This window comes from Anarhichas minor, unplaced genomic scaffold (assembly GCF_050575085.1).
Source record: "Anarhichas minor isolate MPS153535 unplaced genomic scaffold, ASM5057508v1 ptg000007l, whole genome shotgun sequence".
NCBI lineage: Eukaryota > Metazoa > Chordata > Actinopteri > Perciformes > Anarhichadidae > Anarhichas > Anarhichas minor.
The window spans coordinates 14,908,064-14,935,821 of record NW_027466453.1 but is presented as its reverse complement, the minus strand read 5'-3'; the positions used below and the strand labels follow the sequence as shown (position 1 = coordinate 14,935,821).

The 27,758-nt window shown below is 46.8% G+C and overlaps 2 protein-coding genes across 3 annotated transcripts; one reads left to right on the top strand and one right to left on the bottom strand.

Moving 5' to 3' along the window:
- Nucleotides 1-754: 754 nt before the first annotated feature.
- On the top strand, nucleotides 755-11,752 carry rai1 (retinoic acid induced 1). The gene is made up of 4 exons (XM_076086706.1): nucleotides 755-7,744; nucleotides 7,958-8,051; nucleotides 9,173-9,222; nucleotides 11,612-11,752. The coding sequence occupies exons 1-4, from the start codon at nucleotides 1,049-1,051 to the stop codon at nucleotides 11,750-11,752; spliced, it is 6,981 nt and encodes a 2,326-aa protein (XP_075942821.1). The 5' UTR covers nucleotides 755-1,048.
- Nucleotides 11,753-13,821: 2,069 nt separating this feature from the next.
- Nucleotides 13,822-26,561, bottom strand: srebf1 (sterol regulatory element binding transcription factor 1). 2 transcript variants are annotated; one of them, XM_076086075.1, is made up of 19 exons: nucleotides 26,215-26,561; nucleotides 23,550-24,134; nucleotides 22,296-22,474; nucleotides 22,067-22,201; nucleotides 21,739-21,957; nucleotides 21,526-21,640; nucleotides 21,136-21,293; nucleotides 20,760-20,982; nucleotides 20,460-20,644; nucleotides 20,099-20,360; nucleotides 19,638-19,804; nucleotides 19,243-19,411; nucleotides 19,021-19,129; nucleotides 18,778-18,887; nucleotides 17,834-17,966; nucleotides 17,502-17,667; nucleotides 16,533-16,748; nucleotides 15,814-15,925; nucleotides 13,822-15,549 (listed from the first exon to the last, which is right to left on the bottom strand). In XM_076086075.1, the coding sequence occupies exons 1-19, from the start codon at nucleotides 26,318-26,320 to the stop codon at nucleotides 15,329-15,331; spliced, it is 3,570 nt and encodes a 1,189-aa protein (XP_075942190.1). In that variant the 5' UTR covers nucleotides 26,321-26,561; the 3' UTR covers nucleotides 13,822-15,328. The 2 variants fall into 2 exon arrangements, with proteins under 2 accessions (XP_075942190.1, XP_075942191.1); XM_076086076.1 differs by having other exon boundaries at nucleotides 20,760-20,979.
- Between the last annotated feature and the right edge of the window lie 1,197 nt (nucleotides 26,562-27,758).

Below are 27,758 nucleotides of genomic sequence, written 5' to 3'. Positions count from 1 at the left end.
TATAGAGCAGAGCTCTCCCACCTCCTCTCTTCCTTTCTCTTTTGTATGAATGCATAAACACACACTCACAAACACACACACATAAGCAGGCAAAAGATTACAAACATTGCCACGTGCACTTATACACTGGAAGAAACACACCAAACACACAAACACACTCTATGACACCCCTACTGGTATACTGAAAGCATGCACATAAACACACTTCCCACTTCCTCTTGGAGGAAATTGGAGTTTGCATCTGTGCAGGAAAAGACTGGGAGAAGAGGGAAGAACAAAAAGAGGGCTCAGTTGAAGCTCTTGAAACACTGCATCAAAGACAAACCAGATAATGTCGCTTTACATTGTTTGTTTAGGAAATACATTTTAATATCTTAGAGTGTTCAGAAAAAAGGGGCTAAGTCTGGGGATCATATTTGATCCAAAACAATAACAATGAATAATGCATCACACAAAGTCAGCTGGAAAGCTAAATAGCCACAGAGGCTCTGTACGTGAGTTCAGTTGAGACTCAGAGCCAGAGTGTTATGAACCAACACGGATGCTCTTCAGATGTCATCTTATCGCTGCGGCCGGCTGTGTTTGAACATTTGCCTGGTCTCAATCATGCGCTCTTAAATATTAACGCACATACACACTGCGGTTGTTATGATTACTTATTCATTACCGATAAGTAATTAAGTTTCACACAGCACTCTCTCTTTCTCTTTCCTCTCTCAGACATGTCAATCATTGCATCAGAGACTGCATCACTCGTCTGCCCCTCCATCTTGAGAGGCTGAAGCCGATTTAGGAACCGGCATCATTTAGGGGCCATTTTCTACACACACACACAAGAATGCAGATTTACACATACACGTGGCAAATTTCTTCAAATCTGGTAAAAAAAAAAATCAAAAAGATAATCAACGGGATGTGCATACTTGTGTGTGTTTGAATGTTTGTGTAAAAAACGTTGTCTTCAATTGTTCTCAAAGAGGGAAATAATTTAGCTTTGACTTCAGGTGGATGTTAAAGTAGAATTAGACATCGAACATGAAAGGAGAGAATGCAAGATAGATTAACCTCCGGCTCAACGGCACTAACCCTCACAATTTGTCTCTCTTTTCTCTCGCCCCCTCTCTCCCTGCCATCAGAACCCCTAACCCCCCTTCCCCCTTTCCTGTCTCACCTCACCACCTCCCCCTCCCAGCTCCGGCTGCAGACGGAGGGAGTTATGCAGTCCTTCCGTGAGCGCAGCGGTGGTTACCACAGCAACCAACCCTGCTACCAGCAGGAGCCCCATGAATTATCCCGCCTGGAGACCTACCGACAACACCCGCATCATCCCCACCCCCAGCATCCGCTCCCAGGCCCCGGTCCACATCCAGACCCAGGCCCCGGGCACAGCAGAACCGGCTATGAGGCTCATTCACTGGCGAACCCCACGAGCATGACTCCAGCTGGAGGACCGGTAACTGGAGGAGGACCCAAGGACTGTTACAGCCAGCAAGCCTACCCTGGTTACCCAGGCAATGGTGGAGGGAATGGGAGTGGAAATGGGGGCTCAGCACCCTCGCAGGCCAAGAAAGCCTACAGAGGAAGCAAAGTGCCCACACCAAACCCCAGTCAGCTCCTCCAGGCTCCTGGGGGCTATAGTAACCACATGGGCCCTGGGAGTTACTCAGCCCCGTATATAAGTGAGGGCCACCTCCAGCAGAAATGGGAGGACTCTGCCCAGTTAGCACAGTATGACCAAGAGATGGTGGGGCGTATAGAGGCTGGTGGTACCCCTGCTCCTGGCTCCTCCCAGTACATGGACCAGAACATGCTGGGCCACACCCAGACCCAGTGCATCCAGCCCTCCACCCCTGCCTATACTAGCCCCCACCATCAGCCCCACCCCCCTAACCCTGCCCCCTCCCCTCTCATGTACCCCCAGAGTCACCTTCACTACCCCCAGCACTCACCCTCTCCTTCGCCATACATGGAAAAGTGCAGCCCTATGCCCCACTGTTATAAAGGTTACAACATTCCCCCAAATTCCCAATATGGCAGACAAATGAGCAGCCACAGCAATCTGAAGCAGGGGGGTTACAGGTCGACCCAGAACAGTTATGGCTACCAGCAGCCTCCCTCCAGAAGTTATGAGCAGCAGCCCCCTTTACAGGCCATGACCAACCCCCAGGAGCCCCACCCTAAATACCAACACTACAGCCAACCCCAACAAAACTACTGTCTCTCAGAGCTGTCTGTCAGATCACCGGAACAGTATTATCAGACTTGTAGCCCCTCCTCAAGCCACTCTCCAGCACGCTCTCTAGGACGCTCCCCCTCGTACAGCTCCACACCTTCACCACTAATGACCAATCCAGAGTCATTCCAGTATGGCCAACCTCCCATGACCCCTGGGGCAGCCTCCTCCTCTTCATCCTCTTCAGCTGGCATGCAGGAGCAAGCCAGTACCAATACCATGTTGATGCCCCCTCGCTCACACCCCTCGCCCAATGTGCCCCATGCAGCTCCCCACAGCTACACCACCACACCGCAGGTCCCCACCATGAAAGAACGCTTCTCAGAGAAGCTGTTGTCAAACCCCAGCTTGTGGAGCCTGAATGCCCTCACCTCTCAGGTAGAGAACATCTCGAATAATGTCCAGCAGTTGCTGCTTTCAGAGGCCCTGGTGGCCAACAAGAAAAGTGGTAAGCGCAACAGTGGAGGTAGTAACAGCAGTGCTGGAAGCGGAGCATCCATCAAAAAGGGTGAGGAGTACAAAAGTCCTCCGTATCCAGATGGTGGTGGTGGTGGTAGTGTTGGTAGTGTTGGTGGAGGCCCCATGCAGGACCCTTACTCTACCCCACAACACCAGCCAATGCCCATGGAACTCCATGAGGGAGGCTACTCCAGCAGTAGTGATGAACAACTGGAGAGGGGTTACTACTACTGTGGCCAGGGCAGAAGTCCAGCACAGGCTCCCAATAACACACAACTCAACCTGGACACAGCCTCTTCATGCTCCATGACATCTCCAGATGATATGTCCACCAGGTCTGGAGACTCAGGTCTGCACAACCTTACCCCTGACCCTAGATGTCAGTCAGGGCAGGGAGGGGATGGCATGAATACTCCAGTGAAGAGCATTGGCGATGAGAGGTCTCCGACAAGCATTACAATCCCCAGTCCAATGAAACAAGAAAGGGACTCCCCTTCAGATATACAGCATATCAACGAGCCTGTCAAAGAGAACTTTGAAGAATTAGCCTGGACAGAAAAATCAGCTGACAAAGAGGAGGTGTCAACAGATAAGTCTCCTGACAGTGAGAGAGATTCAGACACAACTAAATCTACAGAGAATCTGGAGAAATGGTCAGATGAAGAGAAATGTCCGGCTCTCTACAGCAAACTTAACAAAGGAATGACAGAAAAAAGCTATTGCTACAAGGAGACAGTGTACCAAACGGTCCAGAGCAAATATGACCCTGATACAAGAGACTCAGTTGAACAGTCCCCAGCAGCTCTCTCTGACTCCAGCCACAAGGAACACTTTGGCCATGAGATGAAATCAGAGGCGTTCAAATCTGAGTCTCCAACTGCATCTGAGAGCTCAGTGAAAACATTGCCTTTCATTTCTAGGGGGGACCTTGAACAGGATCAATATTCCACAGAGAAGGAGGACAGCTCAGAGAACACCTCTCCAATCCCCCAAGTTGAGGCCTTGGACGAGAGCAACTCAGACAAGAGAGAGAGCCGAGATGAGGAGGATGAAGAGGAGGATGAGGGTGCACAGTATGAAGTGGATGAAGAGGGAGAAGGAGAAATAAAGAAACAACATTCTCTGTCCTCTCCTCTGTCTGTAGAGGTTAGGGAGGAACTGGAGGAGGGGGAGAAAGTGTCATCGACTGAGGATCACATTAACAGAGATGGGCAAGAGAAGTCATCTGGGGATCTCTGCAGCAGGACAGAGAGTCAGAGTACAGAGCTCCATACTGACAACGAGCCTGCAGGGACGCCTGCCCATCCAAATGTAGCAGCAGCAACAGCAGCAGCAGATGCTTCTGCAAGGGAGTCAGCCATTGGTGACACTGCTCCTCAGCCTCAGTCTGCTATGCCAGTCTTCTCAGCTCTCAATGACAAGACAACACCTCCAGCTCAGGCCAGGGATCGTATTGATCACAGTGATGCTAAAGTGCTGGAGCCAGACTCTCCTCAGCTGCCAGGGAAGTCGATTCTTCCCTCAGCCCCCTCCTGGGCAGACACTCCTCCCTCCCCCGAAAAAGGAGATGAAGACATGGAGCCGGGCATCAGCTGCGCCAGTGCAGTGACCCCCTTGGCCAAGCCAGAACCTGTGGCCCCATCTGCTCAGCCCAGGGCATTTGGACGCAAGCATGCAAGGGGCAGAAGAAGAATCATGCATTCAGGTGTGGGAATCAGGCGACAACTAAGCTTAGAGAGAGAGGGAGAAAAGGAAGAGGAAGGAGCCCCCTCGCCTACACAGAAACCCTGCATGACTCCAAGCAAAACTGTGTTATTCTCGGATCCAATGGACCTAACTCATCAGGAATCTATTGTGAGCCAGACTCCCAAAATGCTAACTGATGGTTTTCGTTCGAGAATGTGTACTCGTTCATTCAATGCACCAGACTTGCCACCTAAAGTTGAGCCTCATGAGAAGAGAAAACCAGGTCCAAAACCAGGTTCAAAGCCTGGGCTCAAACCAGGGTCAAAACCTGGACAAAAACCAGGGTCAAAAACTGGAGCAAAGCCAGGTCCAAAACCAGGGCCTAAACCTGGTCTTAAGCCTGGACCAAAGCCCGGGCCAAAACCTGGACCTAAACCAGGACCAAAACCTGTGCCAAATGAATCAGAGCTGCCACAGAAAATTGAGACACCAGTGAAACGAAAACCAGGACCCAAACCAGGTTCAAAAACTGGGCCAAAACCTGGTCTAAAACCAGCTCTAACGCCAGGTCCAAAACCAGGAACTAAGCCTGCACCCAAGCCTGCAGATATTTTGCCCCTCGATGACACTGCACACATCAAGGCCTCAGTGGGTCGCCCTAAAGGCTCCGTTACTAAGGCAAAGCTGGTACAACAAGAAGAAACCATTCAACCTTTGACAGGACAGCAAAGCAGGGCCAGAAAGAGCTCAAAAGCTTCAATATCACAAGTAACCCAGGATGTTAAACCAGTAAACCAGGACGAAAAACAAGCAACACACGAAGTGAAGGCTCCAGAGAAGGAGGGTAAGAACATGGTCTTAAGATCCAGAAAGCCCTCACAAGAAAAACTGTCAAAAGAAAAAGTCACAGAGGAAGATATTCTTCCCCAGACACTAACAGAAATTAAAGCTACTGATGATTCTCCAAAAGTAGAGGAACCTGTTACTCTGGAAAAAACTCCAACTTCCATTCCTAATGCAGTCAAAACCACAGATGTTCTAGCAGACCCACCTGCACCACTTGCCTCACCTGTCCTAACAGAACAATCTGAAGAAAAGACATTACTTCCAATAAAACGGAAACCTAGCCCAGAACTTTCTACAACACCAGTAAAGAAAAAGAGGGGTCCAAAGCCCAAACCAAAACCCTTACCACCTCTAGTGGAACAGGTTGTCTCTACACCTAAAGAGAAGGGTGTCCGTGCCCCCAGAAGAAAGCGAGGGCCACCCAAGAAAGTCTCTGTGGTCACTTCCCCACTCAAAGACACTCCTCCAAACCTCAGAGAGACGGACATCGCTAGTGATGTGCCTGTGGTGCCTCCTCAATGCCCCACTAAAACAAAAGTTCTCCCACCACGCAAAGGCAGAGGACAGAAATATGAGGCCATGGTGCAGAAAATTACATCTCCAAGCTCAAAGAAACACCTCCCAATTCCCCAGATGGACAGCAATCTAAGGGATGATGTGACAGTTAGGGCTTTGCCTCAACTTGTCTTAAAGGAAAGTGAGCCCTCCATGCTCATAAATAACATTGAGGTGATAGAAGGAGAAGTGAAAAGCATAGATTCTAGACAGGAAGTACTGAAACAATGTGAAGGAGCACTGAGAAAAAAGGAGATGGCACAAGAAAGAGAAAAGCATGAGGTGAGTCAGGAGGCATCAACGGCAGAGGAGGTGAGACAAGGGATGGAAGAAGAGATTGTGAATAAGGAGGAGACAAGACAAGAACACATGAAACCAGGGATACAGCATGGTGTCAGAGCTGACAAGGTTTGGAGCTCAATAGAGGCCCCAGTTGAAGTCGGGTCTCTAGGAGAGTGGACACAACAGGCCTCAAAAGGTGTATCATCTGCTCCCACCAAGTCCGCCAGAACTAAAAGGAAGAGATGGGCCATGGTGGAGAGCACAGATGCCTCAGTCGTAGCCTTGGAAGCAGGGAGCCTAATAGTTACAACACCAAGGCTAGCCAAGCAGAGGGCCATTAAAAACAACCATGAGATGCATCTAAAACAGAGGAGAAAGAAAAGAAAGGGCCAAGCTCCTCTAGAAGAAACAGAGACAGTTGAGGAGAAAAATATTGAAACAGTAGAACAACAACAGGAGAGGGTAGAAGAGACGGTAACCCCCACAGAGTCCACAATACCTCTGCCAATCAGCGCAGATGAGATCACAGAAGCCCCCCAGGTAACCAGCACAGAACTCATTCAGAAACCTAGGAGAGGCAGAAAACCATCCGCAAATCCAACTCCGAGGAAACGAGGCAAAGCCTCAGCAGAGCAGATTCCTGGCAAGCCAATGAAGGTCCACAAAAAGCCTGGGCCAAAACCTGGGATGAAAGACGCCATGGAGGTTATTGAGGCAGTAGTAAGGGCTGCAGGATGTGAACGGGCCGAAAAAGAGGAGAGAGAAAAAGGAGAAATGGAAAGAAGGGAAATAGAAAAGAAGGAAAACGCAGAAACGTGTATCGTGGGTCCTGTGGTAACAATATCAGAAAAACAGACTGAGATCATTTCTGTGAAAAGAATCAGGCGCAAACCAGTCCATCAAAGTTCTAAACTGTCTTTCTGTCCTTATGTACGGATTAACAACTCCAGAGACTTCTCTTCTTGGTGTGCCATAGTCAACAAGCCTGAGGATGCGGTGGTATTTCAGAGACGTAGAAAAAAGGGCATACTCAGAATGAGGAATCCTTTCACAGTTGCAAAAGTAGTGCCACACACTGCTGCCATGCTACAAGGACCCTTGGTGAAAATAAATCTAATTGACAGGTGTCTCACATGTTGCCTGTGTGGAAAGCCAGCAAATTACAGAGACCTAGGTGATTTGTGCGGACCCTACTACACAGAGGATGGCGTTCCACGGAAAATGTTGACAATCGAGCACACAGAATCCGTCAAGGAAGAGTCGCAGAAAACCAATGACAACAACAGTAGCAGCAGTGAAGAACCAAGCTCCTCAAAGAACGAGGGCGAGGGCAGCGCAGAAAAGGAGGGCAATACAGAGGGTTCCACTCAAGAGGGTAGTAGTAGCAGGCACCATTGGCGCTACCGGCGAGCAGAAAGAACAGAGAGGATGGGTCAGGAGGGTGGTCCTCGAAGATTAACTCTCCGAGAGAGGTTCAGGAGGATGAAGCAGCTCCAGGCCATCAGCACAGGGGCCTCAAGTGACCAAGAGGGTGGTGACAGCATGTTCAAAAGGCTACAAGTGGAGGCAGAGGCTAAAGAGCACTGGGCCCATGAAAACTGTGCCATCTGGACCAAGGGGGTAATTATGGTAGCTGGGAGGCTATACGGACTGAGGGAGGCTTCCAACAACTCAGTCCAAACGGTACGATAGCAATAAACAGTCTATTCTGAAATGTATGCATGCTTAAGTTAAGTTAAAAATTAAATGGAATAATATGCAGCTTCTTTGAGACGTTAACATTTTGACACTTTTTCCTCTCTTTTCCCTCTCTATCCCTATGTCCCTCCATCGGTCAATTTGTTTGTTTCTTTGTTGATTTTCGGTCCATATGTCCGTTTGTCTGACTAACCCCAGAGCTGCTACAAGTGCCAGATTGTGGGGGCGTCCCTCAGCTGCTGTTGGAGAGGCTGCTCTCATAAATACCACTATGTCTGCGCCAAAGAGATAGGTAAGAGACCGCAGCGAGAGAAGGAAGAGTGCAACAAGGGATGAAAAGGGGAGAAAAGCCAGGGAGAGGGAGGAGAAATGAGGAGAGAAATTGGGAAGGGGGAATTGAACGTGGGTTTAGTGGGTTGTGGGAAAGGAAAAAATAAGACAGGTAGAAAAAAAAGAGAGAAATGAAAGGAGAGGGAAGAAAGCGTGGGGAGGAAAAGTGGATGTGGGTAAAATGAGAGAAGAAAAATGCATCAGGAAGTAACATTATTGAGTGTGAGAAGAGATGTCTGAGAGTGCTAAGAGAGAGCAAAAGAGGGAAGGAGGGAGGGAAAAGAGGTAGGGAGCCTTGAATAAAGGGGATGATGAGGGGAAAGTGGGATCCTGGAGTGTGCAAGATGGAGAGGGGGAAAGAGATAGAGTGTGGAGGGTGTTGTGTATGTGTGCATTATTGACCACAACCCCTGTGGCTCCGTCCATCCATTCTGCTGTCTGGGGACTGGATGGGCGTGTGTGTGTGTGCGTGCATGTGTGTGTGTGTGTGTGTGTGTTTGCACATGTGCCCTCCTGCCTCCAGCCTGAATGCTGCCTCTAATGCTACCCTATAGTGCTCTTACAACCACGCTGCCTTCAATGCTTGTGTGTGTGTGTGTGTGTCCCTGGTCATTGTTGTCAATATAAGTGAGTGTCTGTGTGTCAGCAGCACATGTGTTGTTGTATGGCTTCCCCTTACATTACCTCATGCCAAGGAAGTACGGTGCGAGGATTAGAAGGCCTGCCACGTCTGCCTTTAGCCAGCACAGGGAGCAGAGCGAGGCCCTTTTTAATCCTGCTGAGTGCACCGGCCATATCTGACTGTCTGCCTGCATCGCAACTTATCCACTCAGTGTCTCTCTTTCTTCTGTTGCTCACTCTCTCTCTCTCTCTCTCTCTCTCTCTCTCTCTCTCCCCCCCTGGCTCTGCCTCTTTCTTGCTCATTTTACATTTAACCCTACCTCTTTATCATTTATCCTTATTTTTCCCGGGGGGGTGTGCTGGGTTGTTGTGTGCATTCGCCTCATGCTATTTGTTTCATTCATTGTTATTGTCTAACACTCTAGTTTATTCCTTTTCTTTTCTTTCTCTCTCCCTGCCTAGGCTGCACATTCCACGAGGATGATTTCTCCATAAAATGTCCTAAACATGAGGTAAGAAAATAAAAAACTTTAAACCACTGTATACATTTAGTTTTTAGGGTTTAAAACCTTTGACGTAATTATTACTGCATCCTGCTTTAACAGTGAGTCATGCATATAATAAAGAATGGAGTGTGGAGAGGATTTAGCACCACCCAGGGTAACAACCTCTCAGACATTAGTGTTTTCACACGTGTCCATGTACAGTTTTAGGTTTGTGTTCACATTATTACAGCCTCTCTCCTCCAAGCTGTGTTTTCGATTTGTTTTCTTTTCCCCCTCTCGCCAAAAAAAAAAATCAAGAATGAGTTCACACATTGCTGTCACAAGCAGCAGCACCATGGCTGGATAGATGATACAGTGCAGAGCAGAAAACACAATTGTCAGCTCTTGTAGAACAGAGTCAGATTCAAATTAAGGAACACAAGGGTTCACGTTGGTGTTCGTACACCTGTATCAAGTACCCTATCCATCCCCATGCCAAGACGGGCAGGATCTCATCTCGGACTGACCGATATTTTGAAACCAAATCAATATGAACCCAATGATCTAGGGCAAGCTTAACCCATCAACCGCCAGTAGCTGTACAAACACTTATGTGCCCTTCGTGTAGTGCTGTCACTCAACGCCCACTGTTATGGCTGCAGACCACTGCAATTGCAATGGGTCACCGTTATTGTGTTAATATGGACAGCCCGCTCCACAGTCAACCCTCCTGCAAGACAGACGCCATCTGGTGGTGGCGTGTTTACACTGCAGCACAAAGAGGAAGGTCAAATGCTGAGGGATGGGGGGGGGGGGGGAGTAGAGAGGGAGAGACGCTGACATTCAGCAGGGAGCAGCGGTGCATTGAGGCAGCAGTGGCAGTAGCCTCCCTTCCTCCCTCCCTCCCTCTCTCTGCATCTCTTCTTCCCTCCCTCCCTCCCTCCCTCCCTCTTCCTTTCCTGTTCTCTTCTGTGCAGACTGACAGGGATGAAAAGCTGGCTGCTGATCAAAACACCCCACCCAGCATCACTGCCTGCTATCCTCCCCACATGCTCTCTCCACCCTTTCTCTCTCCCTCCTCCTCTTGTTATTTCTCTCTCCCCCCCCCCCCCCCCCCCCCCATTATTTTGCTTGTGCGATTCCCTGCTGTTCCAGCTCCCTCACTCTGTTCACCCCTCATCTCCTGCGAGCTCCCTTTTTTCCACTCTTTCAGTCATCCTCCCTTCATCCCGCCTCATCCCTTCCTCCATCTTTCTCTCTCATCTCCTCTCCCCGCCTCACCTCAACTCCCACGTCTAAGCGGCAGAAATAGAGTATGTGAAACAGAGAGAAAAAGGAGAGCAAGAGAGAGAGAGAGATTGTTGTTAGCGGGCTGAGGCAGAGCTGTCATCAGCTGAGGGATCTGAAGGTCTGTGTGTGGGTCTGTGCAGCGCCAATTTACGCTGAGCAGCCTAATCAAAGGGAAGAGCAGACACATACGTACATGCACACGCGCACACACACACGCACACACACACAAACCACCCCCACCCATGGGTCCCCCTCTGCCTGTGTTCAGGGCTGGAACACATATATCGATGAAATCACACAACACACACACACACACACACACACACACACACACACACACACACACACACACACATGTTGCCTTCAGCTGTGGCTTCTCTAGAGCTAAGGGACACACACTGTGTGCGTCCACACAGGTTCATTAACGGGTTACCTGTAAGCTCACACACGACTACACAGAGAGACAGGGAGGGAGAAGAAAAAACTGTTTTGTGCTGCGGCTGAGTGGGAACAAAAGACGAATGGGGGCAGTTAGATCAGAGAGCGAGAGAATGAAAGAGACAGGGATGGAAAGAAGAAGAGAAAAGAAGGGCAACAAGAGAGACAGGCAGCACTCGGGGATGGAGAAATTGAGAAAAAAATAAAACAAGTGAGATTGAAGGTTTAAAAGAATGAGTTACTCCAGAGAGGTAAACATAAAGAGGGAGAGATAAAAAGACAGAGAGAGCGAAAGCTGCTGGTTTGAGTCCAGGCCATAAGGATGGGCAACTGGCAGTTCAGAGAGAAGACAGGAAGAGGGAACGAGAGACACCGGGGGGCTGCGGAGGCAGATAGGGGGAAAGAAAGCGCTGCACCACCACCACCACACCAGCTCAATTAGTAGGCGTTCCCGCTGTGTCTTTCACAGTGGAGCTGGTTGACTGGCCAGCTGCATCCATCCCCCAGCTCCTGCACACTGCAGCCAGCTCACTTACGTGTCTGCCGACCTGCACAGAGGCCCCAACTACAGTGCATGTATAGCACACACATGTGAGCTCCCACCTGCGGTGTACCTGAATGTAAATCTATTAAAGCTTCTATAATGGTTTAGACATAACAACAAAACCGTGACTTGAATTCATGTCAGTCTCTCTTCCCTTCTTCTACAGGACCTGTAAGATATTCCAGTTCACCATCTCCACCACCAACACCACCTCTCAGACAAGCAAGCATCACCCTATCCAGCAAGGCAAACAAAGATGCTGTCCTAACAGCCACCTACACCTAGAAGACACGGTGATGTGTGATGACGGACAGGCGCGTCGGCCAGTGGGGCTGGGGGAGGATAAAAGGCTGCGATGAGGAGCTACAAGCCCCGGAGGATGGCTCCGCAAAGAATAGCTGCTCCCTGAACTCAGCCTGGAAGTGTGTTTCCCCGACTGAGCCCCTTACTGGAAGGCAGCGGCACTGTTTAACAGGAGGATAGACGGCGCTTTAGAGACTGTGTGCCTAGAGCCCAGTGCACAGGGGGGCTGTTTGAAATGCAGAGCGAGGAATGTGCGTGTGTGCGTGTGTTCTGCCTTCGGATGGGTTGCTATCATATTCAGACACCTGGCGGACACTGATTGGACGGGAGCATCCCTCTGGCCACCTTGTCTGTGGGCCAAGAGGTGTGTATGCGCGTGCGTGTATGTGCGATAACCACAATGTCATTCTACAGCCACATCATCAGTGTGTTTGTGCCTCATGTGTCTGTGTGAGTGAAGAAGTTCATCTCTAATTCATGATGTCATTGCATCAAAAAAGCAGCAGCCAACCACTGGATGTACTATCTCAATGTGTGCGTTTGTGTTTAAAACAAGAGACAAAATGAAACAAAAAAAAAAAAAGGAAACTGTACATGACGTGCTTTACAGGTTCTAAATATTCTGATATTGAAGAGTTAAGAAAAAAAATGGACGCAGTATTTTAATATAACGCTCTTATCTTCGGAGATGTATTTTGATGTGCATTATGACTATACGACATCATTGCGTCACCCTTGGTATATGTCAGGCTTTGTTGTAATTCAGAAATTAAAAATGAAAAACTTTAAAAAGAAGGAAAAAAAAAAAAAAACTGTTTCAGAGTGTTGCTCCATTCCAACTGTGTGTGTGCACATTCAATATGTACAGAAGACGCCGACATCATCGCCCGACAGGTGGCAGATCAGGGCTCCAACCGGGGGTCAGGTCATCTCACCTCACATCTATGTACAGTTCAGAAGTATTACTGTTAAACATTGCCATGATGTATCATTGTTTCACCTACCACAGCAACGCAGAAAGATATACATTCAACACAGATTTCACAACACACCAAGTCTGTTCGTGTATCTCAAATGTAGCCTCTTTCGCTCTTCCACGCTTTGTAACAATGCCCCGTACAGGGTGTCAGTTTAAGTACTGGTCATATCAAAAAGGAGACATATTTAAGTATTAGAGCATAAAAGAAAGTGCAAAAACGCCACACCAAACGTTCCCTTTTATGAAGCTCGTTATTTAATGGTGTATATAAGTATTTGATGCTGTTTAAATGTAAGATGTGATGTACTAATATAATTGTGTATAGTATTTCCTAGAGATGTTTATTTTCTATAAAATGGAATATGTTATTGCTTATAAAAATGTTATTAAAAGAATCCATTGATGAAAAAAAAAATTACCTTTTTTGGGAATGTCACTTGTCATAAGTTGGAGCATGCCGTTTTATTGATTTTCATGTCTATTTGTTTGGAATCGATGACACAGCATCACTTTGTTTGAAATGTTTTTTGTAACGCCAATGTTAAATATACCAGCACCTTTCAATGCTGCTATGACCAACGCCTGCTCTTTTTGTCTTTACTGAACGTGCACCGACATTAACATACACGGAGACACAAGTTGGACCGGACTGTTTGTAAAAAGGGACCACGATTAGTCAAAACAAGTCCAATTTCCATCATCACATCACATCATTATAGTCATATTTCAAAGATTCCAGTCTGATATTAATACAATGTTAAGTATTCAAATTAGAAACATGAAACGCACTGAAGAGCAACTATGACGGATATCAATTAACTTTGGCCTTTGCTTACAAAAACCACTGTTCCAGATAAATTACAGAATTATCATTAATCATTAATTTATTCTTTTGAAAAAAAAAAAAAAAAAAAAACTTTTCAGAAGTTTAATCTCATTTTCACATGTAACCACATGACCTACTTGCATAAATCTGAGTTTAGTGGAGGGAGACTTGTAATTACTTTTATCATCATCATGAGGTATTAATCCATTTACCATTCAAATGGAAAGCACCACAGGAAACATTACAGTCTTCTTTACAAAATGCTTTAATATTTACATCATAAAAAGGATGAAACCAAAGAACAAGAGATAAAAATATGCCAGTTTACAGGACGCATGAATAACACCTTTAGACATGGTTGCGTCTCATTCATCTCAATCTTTCACATTAGTGACGCAGTATAAAAAAAACATACTGGTTCTGGGACACCAACACATGCCAAAGTTCTTTGTTTTTATTTTACATCTCTAAAAATCAATAAACGATGGTTCTCTAGGAGCATGAAACGACAATGGCAAGTATTGCTCTTTATGTTGGAGCTGCAAAGGAAAACCAGGAGACTCACTACAGGCCCTCTTTGTGGAAAAAGAAAAATAATTATTTGTGAAATTGTCTGCATCGTGTAACTTGTTGCAAAAGTGCCAAAGGTTAACGTGATAGTTCCAGTTGTCTGCCAAATCATTTCGATATCGTAGTTGCATACGTGTGCAACAGTGCAAAAGGTCAATTGAGTCAGACGACGTGACACACATAACTTGATACCGTTTCCATTCTGACCGTCACAGTACAGTAACCGGATGATTTGGGCCCGTTCAAAAGCTACCAAAGAAAACAGCTTTGAGGGGAAGAAAAATAAGCATTTATCACTCTGCTTATGCAAAATACTGCTTAATCAAAATATCATACAGATTATAAATACATTTTAAAATATGTACACTGCAAAACAAATAATGACCTCTATGACAATAACTTCATGAAGCCATATTATTACTTATCTCATCGAAATCAGCCGCGCAGGGCTAGTGCAGATAGAGACACGGAGTTGTCCGGGGGGGGGGGGGGCGTCTCCTCAGATTATCACCAGTAAAAACATGATTCATACTTTAACACTATTTGAACAACCTGCGGAGCGGCGTCACACTGAACAGGCCCACGGTCGGACCGATCACAGTTCGGTCCTTTTCCTCCCACGAACAAGAGACCCCCCCTCACTCTGCAGCCAATCAGGGGAGACCGCCACTCCAACCCACTGAGCACTCGTGCCGTAAAAAGGTGCATCTATGTCGAAAATATCGTGGGTGGGACTATACTGAATAAGTGCAGGGCAAGTATCTCTGTCATGCTTCACACACACACACACACACGCACACACACATCAGTCACACTGCAACGTCCACGAAGAGGACGTGATGGCTCCTCTCTGTGGTCAAACTGTGGCACTGCAACACAGTCTCACAAGGGGATTCGCTAAGTACGCTTCCTTTATTCTTGTGATAATCCATTGCAACAAGAATGTGAACTCAACAAGTGCTTCCTGATGATGGGCAGTCCAAAAAGAAAATTCTTTCAGTTTGATATGAATCTGGATAGTTTAATAAATTTGCTCAATAGCTGCACGCCAGAAAGCCAGAGACTGTCTGGTAGTGTCTCTGTGGGGATTTCTTGTCTGTGTGTTTTTGTATTTCAGAGATGTTTTTATATACAGTGTCAATGCACGTCTCTCAGCACCCCTCCCCACCTTCCTTCCTTCCATCTAGCTGTTGGTGACGGTGGTGCCGCTGCCCAGCTTGATGATCATTTGCTGGCAGTCGTGGAGGGTCCTCTTGTCTCCCAGCTTCTCCAGGGTGCGGGCTGCGTCCGCCAGCATGCCCACCCTTTGGCCGGGAGCCGACAGAAAGGAGGGGGGAAGGTAGCGGCACGCCAACATCACGGCCTCTGCCTGCTCCCGCTGGCCGGGCCGCGTCTCGCACTCCTCTGCACACACAAAATACACAAATAATGTCATTAGCGCGGAGCTTTTTCGACGTCCTCGGCCAGCCGCACGGCCTATCAGACTGCAGCGGCTTCTTATTTAATTACCGATGGGATTAAGTGTTGAGAACAATTGGGCAAAACAAATGAGAAGCTGATTAGAGCTACTGATTACAGCCATTCGGTGTGTCTCAGCTCTCTACAACTTCTATTTTAAAAGTTAAATAAATAAACAAATGAAATCAACATAAGTGCCTCCAAACACACCTGTCTTGGCTCCGGGCGTTGCCCTGCGTCGCAGCGAGCGATCCAGGAGCTGATGCGTGCGGGTGGGACTGGCTCCCGCCATCAGCCTGGCTGTAGCTTCATGAAGGAACAACTGGAAAGAGATGGAGGGAAGAGTAATGAGGAGGTGGAGGAGAAGGAGGAGGGATGATGACTCATACATAACATTCAGCTCCACCTCAGAGAGACTTTGAAGCCTTGCGAACAACGCTGCTAAACACTTGCCTCAGGGGTGTCTGTCTGTCTGTCTGTCTGTGTTGCAACAGATACTTGTATCATGGACTGCCTGCAATTATGTGCACAAAAAGAATAGATGTCTATATGATATGTGCTTCCCTTAATGTGTTGCCCTCGTGTCTGACCCTTCCAGGCAATGTGCTGCAGGAAAGAATCTGTCTTGATGCCTGTGAGTCGATCTCCTCCAAGTGGGGATTTGTAAGTCCCATTTTGATGAGTCATGGTTTTAAATGCCTGACAATGTAAACAGACAAATACAAGAGCTGCTTAGGTGTGTTCATCTTGTTTTAATCATCCCCAGAGTGTCTGTCAATGACTTTGTGCTGGACGTCTGTTTGTGTGTTGGACTGAGAGGAAATAAGATTAGAGAACAGGATTGAATGTACGTCAGCAAAACACTGAAAGCCCCAAAACTTGCATGAGCTAAACAACTAAACCGTAGGGATTAATACTGTTGTACGTACCCTTCGCATCGCAGGCCTGAAGCTATGTGCCAGCTTGCGTAGGGAACTGAGGTCTTGCTGAAAGCCTTGGAGCTCCGGTGGGGACGCCTGGTGGACCCCCACCGGGCCGCTGGTACCCACCGACCCTGACCCAGCAGGACCGGCCCCCTGCTGCTGCAGGCGCCACACATTGGTTCTCATCACCAACAGGAGATCACACAAGAGCAACTGGACAACCTAGAGGGAAAGAGAGAGAAATACACAAGATGAGAAAGAAAAAGGTTTTTTCTTTGTCAAACTTCAGCTGCCATTCTCAAACATTCCTTGGTGAAATCTGACTTGGTAATTACATTATAGTGTTACACACTAAATCTATGGGTCATTATTTCCATTAATAAAAACAAACATTCAGTGATTAGAATAAAAGCAGACAAATTACACATAGAGATATTGCCCAGCACCAACTACAACAGAGCTCTACTCAAAGTCTAAGGGCACTTTCCATCCCCACTGTGTGTGTGTGTGTGTTCTGCTGTTAGTGGCCCAGCTCTGTGTTGCACTGCAGGAACATTGCACTCGGCTGAGACACACATGCAATGCAACTACAATGCACCACAGCTCTGGCCGTAGACATGCACACACTGTGAGGCTACCTATCCAGCAGCATCACCATCTGCTGAACGCCAGAGGGTAGGACACCGCAGTATCACAGAGAGGAGCTGCTACAGGGGGATTCACAGTCTGTGGTAAAGTGTGTGTGTGTGTGTGTGTGTGTGTGTGTGTGTGTGTGTGTGTGTGTGTGTGTGTGTGTGTGTGTGTGTGTGTGCTCAAGTGAATATGTGTGGGCAATTTACTGTGTTTACTATTTGATACACGCACATGTGTGAGAACACATTTTGAATGCAGATGCTGTCGCTCTCACAAAACTTCACTTTAATGCGCACAAATCTGCAAGTTCTTGTGTCTGTGTGTGTGTGTGTGTGTGTGTACCTTGTCTAAACCGGAGCTATGGCAGTGTGGTCCTAGGTTGAGGCCGTCTCGGAGCAGGGCGCTGGCCTTGTCGCTGTAACTCAGACTCAGCTGGCAGTTTTCTGGCTTGGACAGCAGAGCTCGCACAGCCCTGAATGTGTTCAGACACGTCTTGGGCAGAAGACTCCTGACAGAGCGAGGGCGGAAAAAAAGACAGAGGACACAGGTTAAAGAAGTGGAAATGTGTGTCTGTCCTCTGCAGACAAAAGGTTATGAAACAGTCTTAGTCTGGCTGCAGATGTTCCAGTGTGTATGTGTGTGTGTGTGTGTGTGTGTGTGTGTATCCAACTTACTCTGCGGTCTGCAGACTGCGGGGCAGGTGCTCGACAGTCGGATACAGTCTCTCGGCCGCGGCGTCATCTCCTTGGAGCCAGTTGATGATCACCACAGTGACGGAGGACCACCACTTGGAGTGAGGGTCACAGCCTGGAAGTTGGAACAACAGTCAAAGGCGAGACACCCGCAGACAGACAAACAAGCGAATATTTGAATCCCCCACTGCCCACTTTCACATGCATGAGAGTGTACACACACACACACAGCTGTTGTCAGTATTTTGACCTCTGAATCAATCTGTTTCTCCCCTCTGGCATAGTCGCAACATGCTGAGAGAAAGCAGCCATTTTGACGACTCCCCCATGAGGGAAAACTACTCCATTGGGCAACACACACACACACACACACACACACCTAATACTGTGAGCAACCTGAGGCTCTGCCAAGAAAAGTCTCTTATTAAAATCCCCGCACAGTCTCCCTTTCCCTCCCTCCTCTCAAGGTGATCACCGATTTGACAGCGCTGAAGATAGATGAAGCAATCTAGTGGATGCCTCCCTTTCACCTAAACCCCTTTCACTCAGATCTGTGATCAGTGAGGACAAAAGGGAAGTGGTGGGAGGGTGAAAGTCAACCCAGTGGAAATCACGCCACCCAATCTCAAAAGTATAAAAAAATGAACTTTATCTCAGTGCTTCACATTGTGTCACAGGTGACTGAATGATGCGGGAAAAGGCGAAGGCAATTCTCTCAAAAGACACCTAGTAATAAAGTAAGGAGCCCAAATCTACATTTGAATGTCTTGACGTAGAAGCTGTTTTTGAAACTGCTGCCATTAATTGGCTTTAATGCTTTTGTTAATGCTTGAGTTTTCCCCTAATGTTCAAGATAAAGTGTCTTTACAGCGGTTGGTTTCTTTCTTCTCAGACAAAGAAATGAGTTGGTGACAGAAATGACTTACCGGTCACGGTGGCCATGTTGGAGCCAATAGCAAAGGACTGGGAGGTGGCACCAGCTGCATCTGACGCACTAATCAACAGCTGGAGGTACTCCAGGGCATCAGCATACTCCCTGAGGAGAGACACCCAGCGAGTGGTTACTTTGCCGCCACACGAACAAACAATGACATTTTCAAATCAATCCGTTTTTCGCTAGACAAATTATCAAAAAACAGTTATTTGTGAAGTGTGGTTTGTTCCCTCACCCCTCTCCCTGGCGGGGGCTTTTCTCTTCGTGAGGCTGGGCCACACAGTACAGAGCCTTCTCCAGGAGATGCTCCCTGAATGCCTGAGTCACCTGGGCCAGAGGGTCCACTGTAAGAAGACCATTAACAGACCATTAACATACATCTGCCTCTCAATGTGCATCTACCTACACAGGGGTTTGGGCCACATGGAGTGTTGTACTGCGTTTCGTCTGCACTGACCAGTATTGCCAGCCTGGCTGTAGATGCTTTCTTTAGGAGTGCTGCGAATAGCCCAATCCCCATCCACAAAGAAGCGGTGACCTAGTGGGTGACACAGCCACTGCATAGCTGGAGGCACACTGCCACTGGAAGACAGGCACGCCTGGCGGGCGCTGCTCAGGAACACTCGCTATCGGAGTAAAAAGTTAAGATAAGTTCTTCACTCTCACGTCTTAAATAAGTCTAAAGTGGACAGACTCAAGTCCCGGGGTCATTAACAACTATGTTTCTAACTCTAAACAGGATAATGTGCAAGTACTTCAGCGTCACTCAAAAACAATTAAATAAAATATTGCATTTGCACAATATAAATGGCTGAGCGAGACGGTTGTGCATAAGCAACTGAGGGGACTTACGGAGGTGAAATGAAGGATCCTGGGCATGCTGGCTTTGACCCGGAGAGCTGCAGAGACGTAGACCTCAGCCAGACTGGCTACAGGCAGACAGGAGCCAGCACACTCTGCCAGGTTCACCGCACTGAGAGCCATGTGCACTGCTGACAGGTGGCTACCATTCAGCTTACCTGTATGCACAGATATAGGACAAGAACATTATATATATATATATATATATATATATATATATATATATATATATATATATATTACAGAGAATAACAGTGATGCAATTATCATAAAAGGATTTTGCAAACTTAGTGAACAAACTTTTATAGCCACTGAATCAACATAAACTGACTCAGAAAGGTTCCTCTTTAATCGACTGGGATTCTGTCGCTTCAACATGCCACCCTTCAGTCTTACACAACACTGATGTATTTAGAAACAGTGTTTCCCCCCCCCCCCCCCCACCAACTGACCCGTCATGTGTAGCTGGTGCAGGCGGTGGTAAACCAGGGAGGCGTCGCGGCTGCTTTTGCAGGCGTCCTCCTTCAGGGGGCGGTCCGATCGCAGCCCTCCAGCCCTGGCAGCCAGCCAGCGGCCCACCCAGAGGCGCTGGAGGCAGAACCGTAGCAGGGACCAGAGTGCAGCACAGCCCAGGTCCAACTGGGAGATGGGTAAGGGACGACCAAGAGCCTTCAGACAGGTCCACAGGTTCTGACTGGCCTGGGCAAAATCTCCCTGGGGGAGGGGGAAAGAGATCAGGGATGATGATGATGAAGAAGAACAGAAAAAGGTATAAAACAAATATAGGGACACAGATCTTATATCTATACATACTCTAGCTAGGTCCAGATCAGCCTGCTTGCGGTGCCTCCAGAACAAGACAGAAGATCCAGAGTGTGGTCTGGTTACAGGCTCTCCATACACCAACAGTCGGATCAGAACCCCTGACACCAGAATACCGTTCAGTAGCCACACCAGTATAGTTGGCAGCATCCAGTCCATCCAGCCCCACGAGTCCGCTACGGAAAACACATTTAATTCATCATGCGATACATCCCACGAAATCAGATTCTTACATCCTTTCAAAACCAGCTCATTTCTGTGACACTCTCACCGACAGCGGCTACACGTTACCTGCGATATCCACACCCAGGACGCTCCGTCCTGCGTGATGGGGGGCGGTGGCTGCTGCTGCGCTTCCAGCTGGACTGCTGCCGGATGAGCAGAGCAGGGCGGCCAGAGGGTTGAGGGAGAGGAAGAGGAAGGTGATGGTGCACAAAGCCATGCGGGAGCGGTCCAACATGCCGGCAGCACTGCCTCCTGGTGCCGGTCCGTCTAGCACGCCTACGCTCGGCTGCTAAATAAAAGAGACCACAGAGATACGGCAATGTGACAAAAGTGTAGACGCAGACAGTGACTGCATATTGTATTCTGATGAAGAACGGTGCTGGTTGACTGAGGATTTTATCTGTTACTGACACAAATGCAAGATACTATTTCTTATGCATACCTTAGTGTCCTCCCCCATTGGACTGTCAGGCTCTGAGTCACTGCCACAGTGGGAGAAGGAGGTGGGGGAGCCCACGTCTGAAGCCGGCGGGGTCGGCAGCTCGTTCTTCACATCAGCCGGCGCATCCACCTCCATGGCAACCAGGTCCTTGAGAGACTCTGAAGAAAGAGGAAAGGGAAGACGAGGAGCCAGGAGGTCAATCAGTGGTACAAAAGTAAAGACATCTTCAGCCTTCAATTTCACTTCGATTCATTTCAGGATAACCGTAGCTATCAATAGACCGCTTCACAAAAGGTCAATTGAATGACTGGCTTTCAATGAACAGAAAAGAAATAGCAGAGAAGCTGTTATGGAATAACAAAGACGGGTTTTTTTTTTTTTAGCACGTACTGTTTTTCTGGGCTGCCATCTTAAAAGCCATGTTCTCCTGTTTGAGTTTCTGGTTGGACTGCTGCAGGTAACGGATGTAGTCGAGGGTTTTCCTCAGCACTGCAGACTTGTTGAGCTACAAGGAAAAATGTAAAACATTAGCTTCTTCCTTTTCTCAATGTTGCAGATTACCAGATTTTTCTCACAACGTATTTAAATTAAACTCTTTCCTACCTTGGCCTCAGTACCAGCCACCATATCTTTGAGCTCCAGGATTTTGTCATTAATCGAGGAGCGGTAGCGCTTCTCGATGGCGTTGTGGGCCGTGCGCTTCTCTCCCTTGTGCGGCTGGCCGAACGGCTTACCGCTGATGGTGATGCGGTTGATAGGCAGCTTATCAGTGTCCATCATGAGCGGCATCGCGGTCAGGATGGTGCCACCGCCCATAAAGGCCTAAAGAGGTAGAACAGGTAGCCAGAAAATAAGGAAGACAGTTACCTAAGGAATGCTCATGTTTGATCATTGTTTGAGCTCAGCATTGTGTTGCACATGATGTGCCTACCTGCAGTGAAGCGCTCTGTATTGGGGTGGTGGTGGTCAGGGATGCGGAGGACATGGTAGTGACAATGCAGGGGTCGTGCTTCAGAGTGGTCAGCAACAGAGACTCCGCCTTGATGAACTGGGGCTGCAGCAACAACTGCGAAGAGGCACACAAGTACAGTAAAGATATACAGTTATACAACGAGTACACTGCTTGAGTTTTGTATGTACAAGTACGTTTAGGTACTCACGGGTACATGCTGCACGTGGGGTGCGATGCTTTGAACCGGGGGACTCGCCGACGTGGCCAGGAGAGGAGACGTGGTGGTCAGCCCTTGGAGCTGAGCTTGGATGGTCACTGGCTGAACACTTAGAGGTGAGGACGACAAGATGGTGGCGGTGGGTTGGCTCACGCTGCTGGGACTGACAGCTGGAAAATAGTTGAGCAACAGATTTTTTGTCAGCCTACATTCAAGCATAATTGTATGAAATATACACACAACAACGATCCACCTCATTAACTGCTTTTAAGCAACTGCACACTAAAGTAATACAGAGCATGAAGCAACTGCTAAATTGCTTTCACCTCATTGTTGCAGCAACAAAAAACAATACCCCTGTATCCTTTACAAATCTCGACTGCAATTTTGGAGTTGAATATTATAAAAGAAGAAATTATAGATTAACCAATACATTGCATCAGTATATGGTATCAGCTAATATAAGCTATAAAAAGCAAAGTCAAATAGGACCAGTGTTCTTTTCACTGCTGTGATGTGGCAGTTTGTGAACACTTTTGTGATATTGGTTTCATTGGAAATAAGTGACAGCAACATTCAGTGTGTCACCTTATTATTCTTATCAGTTCCAGCTGCTCCATCGCAATCACCTGTTAGTACCAGGATCGGGAGTTTTACAGGAGTAATAAACATTTATTGCATCTAAGAAGCAACATTTTATTTACTACTTTTCTTCCACGGTTGTAAATGAGCGTTTCGCTACAGACACTAAACACAGTGCATATGGTGCCTCTGCATACATTTATGTTAAATTCTAAAGCTACTGCGATGTCCATATTAACTAAACTAATACCAGACACAAGCAGGTGTTAATGTCAACATGGCTGCTGCAGATATGCCGCACTATGTACATATACAGTAGGTGTTGCCCAAACAGAGCATTTTCACTTATCTCACAGACTCTTACGCCGTTGAGCAAAGTCTGATAGATTTGGACTGGGATACGAGTTCAGCTGAGGTTGAATAACCTAATGGCCTAGCTCGGTGAATGCAATACACATGAAGAGCCACCTTGCTGGGCACTGCGGCTGCACTGGGGTAAGTAATGCTTTGGGCTCGTGGGCTGGTTTGTGTGTCCTGTGCTTCAAAACCAAACATTATAGCTCCTATTGGCTAAAATAAAAACCTCAAGGACCTGTAGATATCCTGTACTGTCTAACTAATAAGCAATAGAATAAACCCTCATCGCCATCAAAGAGCGCTTACTTGTGTAGCTGTTCTGGTTGCTGTAGGTGGCCCGGACCTGTTGAGACTGCACCTGGGCCTGAAGTGGTGCCTGCGGCTGGGGTTGAGGCGGAGTCTGGGGCGCAGCCGAGGTGAAGAGGACCTGGGCCGTGGAGCTGAAAGGTGGGTTTGGTGCTGGTGAGCCATGAGGCGAAGCTGTCCGGGCCGGGGCAGGCGGGCTGAGAATGGGTTGGGGCTGCTCCACCTGGGGCTGTCTGAGGCTCTGAGCCTGCGGCGGGGAGGCTGGCTGCTGCCTCGGCGTGGAGCTGGGAACCTGGGCCAGAGGGGACTTCTGGAAGGTGGGAGGCTGGAAGGCCTTGTCTGGGGTGGAGGAGCTACGGGTGATGGGAGGGCCCAGGAGTGCATCCAGGTGTGGGCTACTGCTTAGGATGGAAGAGGACGACGAAGGTGGAGGTGTGGTGGTGGTGGTTGGAGCTGGAGGTGGAGGTGTGGTGATGGACTGGGACAAACCAGGAGGCTCCTGGGTGGGAGGAGGCCCTGTGTATGGAGGGTTATCGAACAGTCCTCCAAACTCCATGTCCTGGTTGCTGATGAGCTGTAGCATGTCTGAAGAGGGAGAGAAATCAGAACCACCGTCACTGCTACTGAAAAAGTTGAAAAATATATCAGACTCATCCAAGAGAACTCTGGTGCACAGACACGGGAAATCTGCAGTTGTAAATTGGAGCCCGTTTAAAATTGATAAGACATTTGTATAGAAACATGGATGTCAGTTTGGCTTATTGAGTACTGGAAACATCTTCTGAGTCGTAAACCGGATCTCCTTAATTTTCATCTACGCTGCTGGTTAACCATTCATCAACCCACATACATATTGTTTATGATATAACCGATCAGGAAGAGCCCTCAAAAATTTCGCCCAAGACCGAACTAATGCCAGAATGTAAAACTCAAATATACAAAAAAAGTATAAAACGTTCAAAAAATGTAAATAGTGCATTGCTAAAAAAAGAAAACAGAGAATATTTAAATTGTTCTGTAGTTCCGATTTTTTTTTATCCAAAATGAGAATCACCAAATAGTTTGATTAATAAAAATGACAGCTGGGGCAGCTTGAAAATTATAAAATAAAGGAAGTCTTTACCTTGAAAACATTTTGGTTCCTTTCATACTAAAAAAATATATGTCATGAATTGGGACCAGGGTTCAATAATAACCTAAATTTGAATGGATAAATAACTGAATCCTATTCAGAATGTGTATTGACATACAAAGTACAAAAGTATTGCAAAAGACAAGCAGAAAACTTGTCAAATGTACAGCATTGCTCGACAAACATATGAAAGAGTTTGATTATAGTCTCTTTAGCATGAACATGTCTGAACATTATCTTTTTCACATACAAACTGTTGTTTAATGGGAAATGCTTTTACAACTATCATGTTCAAAGTGTATTCAGGGTACTCTAATATACATATATCCTGCCCTTATTTTAGTCTCTAATTTGACCTGATGAAGCTCAGACAGGATACATCGCAATAAAAACCACACTCTTGAGTGCATGTTGTGTCTGCAGTGGAAACGCAGCAGCCTGCTTTTATAGTCCAGTGTTGTGTATGAGGTGATCGCTCTTGGCCAATCAGAGCGCGTCTCAGAGACTTGCTATGCCGATCAGCCCAAGACAGGGAAGAGAGAGAGCGCGCGCTGGCTCCGCGCGAGGTTACCATCGAGCAGCACCACTGAGGGTTACTGTCGGTCACATTTAGGAAGATGCGAGCACGTCTGCAGGATGCGCAATACGCAATGGTGCTTTATCCTTTGACCATTATCATGAAAATACATATTAGCGTCTTTGTGGGGAAATGAAAATAGTACACTCCTCATATATGTATAATAAAATAATGTGTTATTTACTCCACAAGCATTACATTAAACCGGTGATGAGAATGTGACCATAACACAAACATAAACATTTGGATTGCTCTGCTAAGTATTTAGCTAAATAGGCACAAGCTGTTTTACATTTGTTAAGTATATTACGTTTCTGCAAACGTAAACAAGAACGTGTTTACAAAAATCATATGAAAAAAAGTGGCAATATCGTACATAGTAATATAAGTAACATATCGTATTTATTTCTTGACATATATATATATATAAAATATTTGTTAAGTCGGTCAACTGAGGAATGAACGACAGTAACCTCTGTCTGTGGCGCAGGCTGGGGGCGGGGCACACTCACGTTAGCTTAGCCTACTAGCTTAGCATAACCCACCAGCTTAGCTAGCACGCTCTATTAATCGGTTAATACGAAAACAGATTATGATGGCGAGTTCTGAATAGTGTGTGCAAGACACGACTCCGTAGACAAGACCGCCTGTTATTAACATCAGCTAACGTACACAGAATACTAGCTAGCTAAACGTTAACGTTAGCTAGCTACTCTTAAGCTAACGTTACGACGTGGGCTGAAGCCCTTTAAACTGATCACTGGTGGTGCTTAATGTTGGCATAAATAAGTATTTTAGTCTGAACATTAGATGCGAAACACAGGAGGCAAGTCAAACTAAACACATGGCACGCAGGAGGCAACCTTGGCGTTAAGCTACAAGCAGTGTTTATGCAGTTTAGCTCATGTTAAAACGTAACTAGATGAGCTAACACACACACTGTTATATTGTCTTACCATCAATGTCGCTTAAGAGGGCCGTGTCAATCTCGCTGGGGTCATTTAGCGACAGCGTTGGATCCAGATTATCCAACGAAGGATCGTCAAAAGACAGGCTGTTCATCTTTACTGTTGTGTCTGGCTCTCCGATGTACACTTGACTGGCTGTGGAGTCGCTCAGAGACGAAAAAATGGGGGAAACTTCTCGCGTCCCTACATTTGAATCCAAATTTGAATCAAATCCCGAGCTGCAACTTTGTATTGATGTGTCAAACTAACCACTCACTCCTACCCCCATGATGGTCCAGGGAAACTTGTTAACCCAAGCCAAACACTGGAGCTCATTCAGTACTAACGTGCTTACGGTGAACCCACCCAGTCGACGGTGATTGACAGGCTCGCCAGCCAATCACCGCCTTTGTGATGGATTCCAACGTACTCTTGTTTCTCGGGGTTGTTTTGATTATTTGACTGAAGAGGTGACATAATGTGGAGCATGTGCCATCATTTTATAATACAATAACGTACATGGAAACATGACTATTAATGTGCTCAACAAACTGGTATATTGGCTTCAAAACACCTATTTAATTTAATTTAAAAGTATTACAAAAGGATTATCTACGATGTATGAATGTAATGTGTTTTATATATAATAAATCAACCCGTGCTAGTAATCCCAGTTCTGTACATACGTATTAATATCAGGCATATATGTTTCACTAAACTGTGTATTGTGGGGGAAACAGCATGGATGTGTTTATGGGTTTGCCCCCAACAGCCAATGAGAGCCGAGGGGGCGTGAGCTGATGACAGACAAGTTTGTTTGACTCGAAGCAGCAGCTCCTCCTGTAGAACCAGGAAAATCGACCAATGGGATGCTCAGGAGCCGAGTGGGGTGATCTGACGTCACAACTCTGGGTTTAGTGATTACATCATGTGTTTCTATCTTAGAATAGTAGCAGCAGGGAAGTGACCTGGAGAGACACAGGTGACCTTACAGAATAAAATATGAGGTTAAATTGTAATTTTTTGACCAAAGAAATGGATAATAAATACCAACTCTATACCCCTCAGTACAGTTATATATCTAATTTAGTCTGCAAAGTATGGCGTCTTCCAGTAAAAAATACACATACATTATTAATAATGTAAACAATTGGCAAGGAATGGATGCTTTATTTACATTTAAATTAAAACGAAGATGTGAACACTGTCAAATGAACGCAAAGGGGGAACCCCACAAAAGCATGGTGGGAAATCAGGTCAGTAAACTAGAGTAGCACTGCAACATTGTTGTAATATTAACAGCCAGTCAGCAAACCTAGTATTGTTGGTGATGGGGTTAGTTTGTATAAACACGCATGTCTTATTCACTTGCTCACTGCCAGTGGCGCCCCACAGGCAACCAAAGGAAGCAAACGTATATATAAAAACTATGTGTTAAGATTTGTTGAGCAGAGTGGATGAAATGTCCATGAACCCACACATGGGGGGGTGGGTGAGAGCCTCATCATGTGACCAGTGCAAGATTGCGAATGGGTTGCATCAGCATGTACACA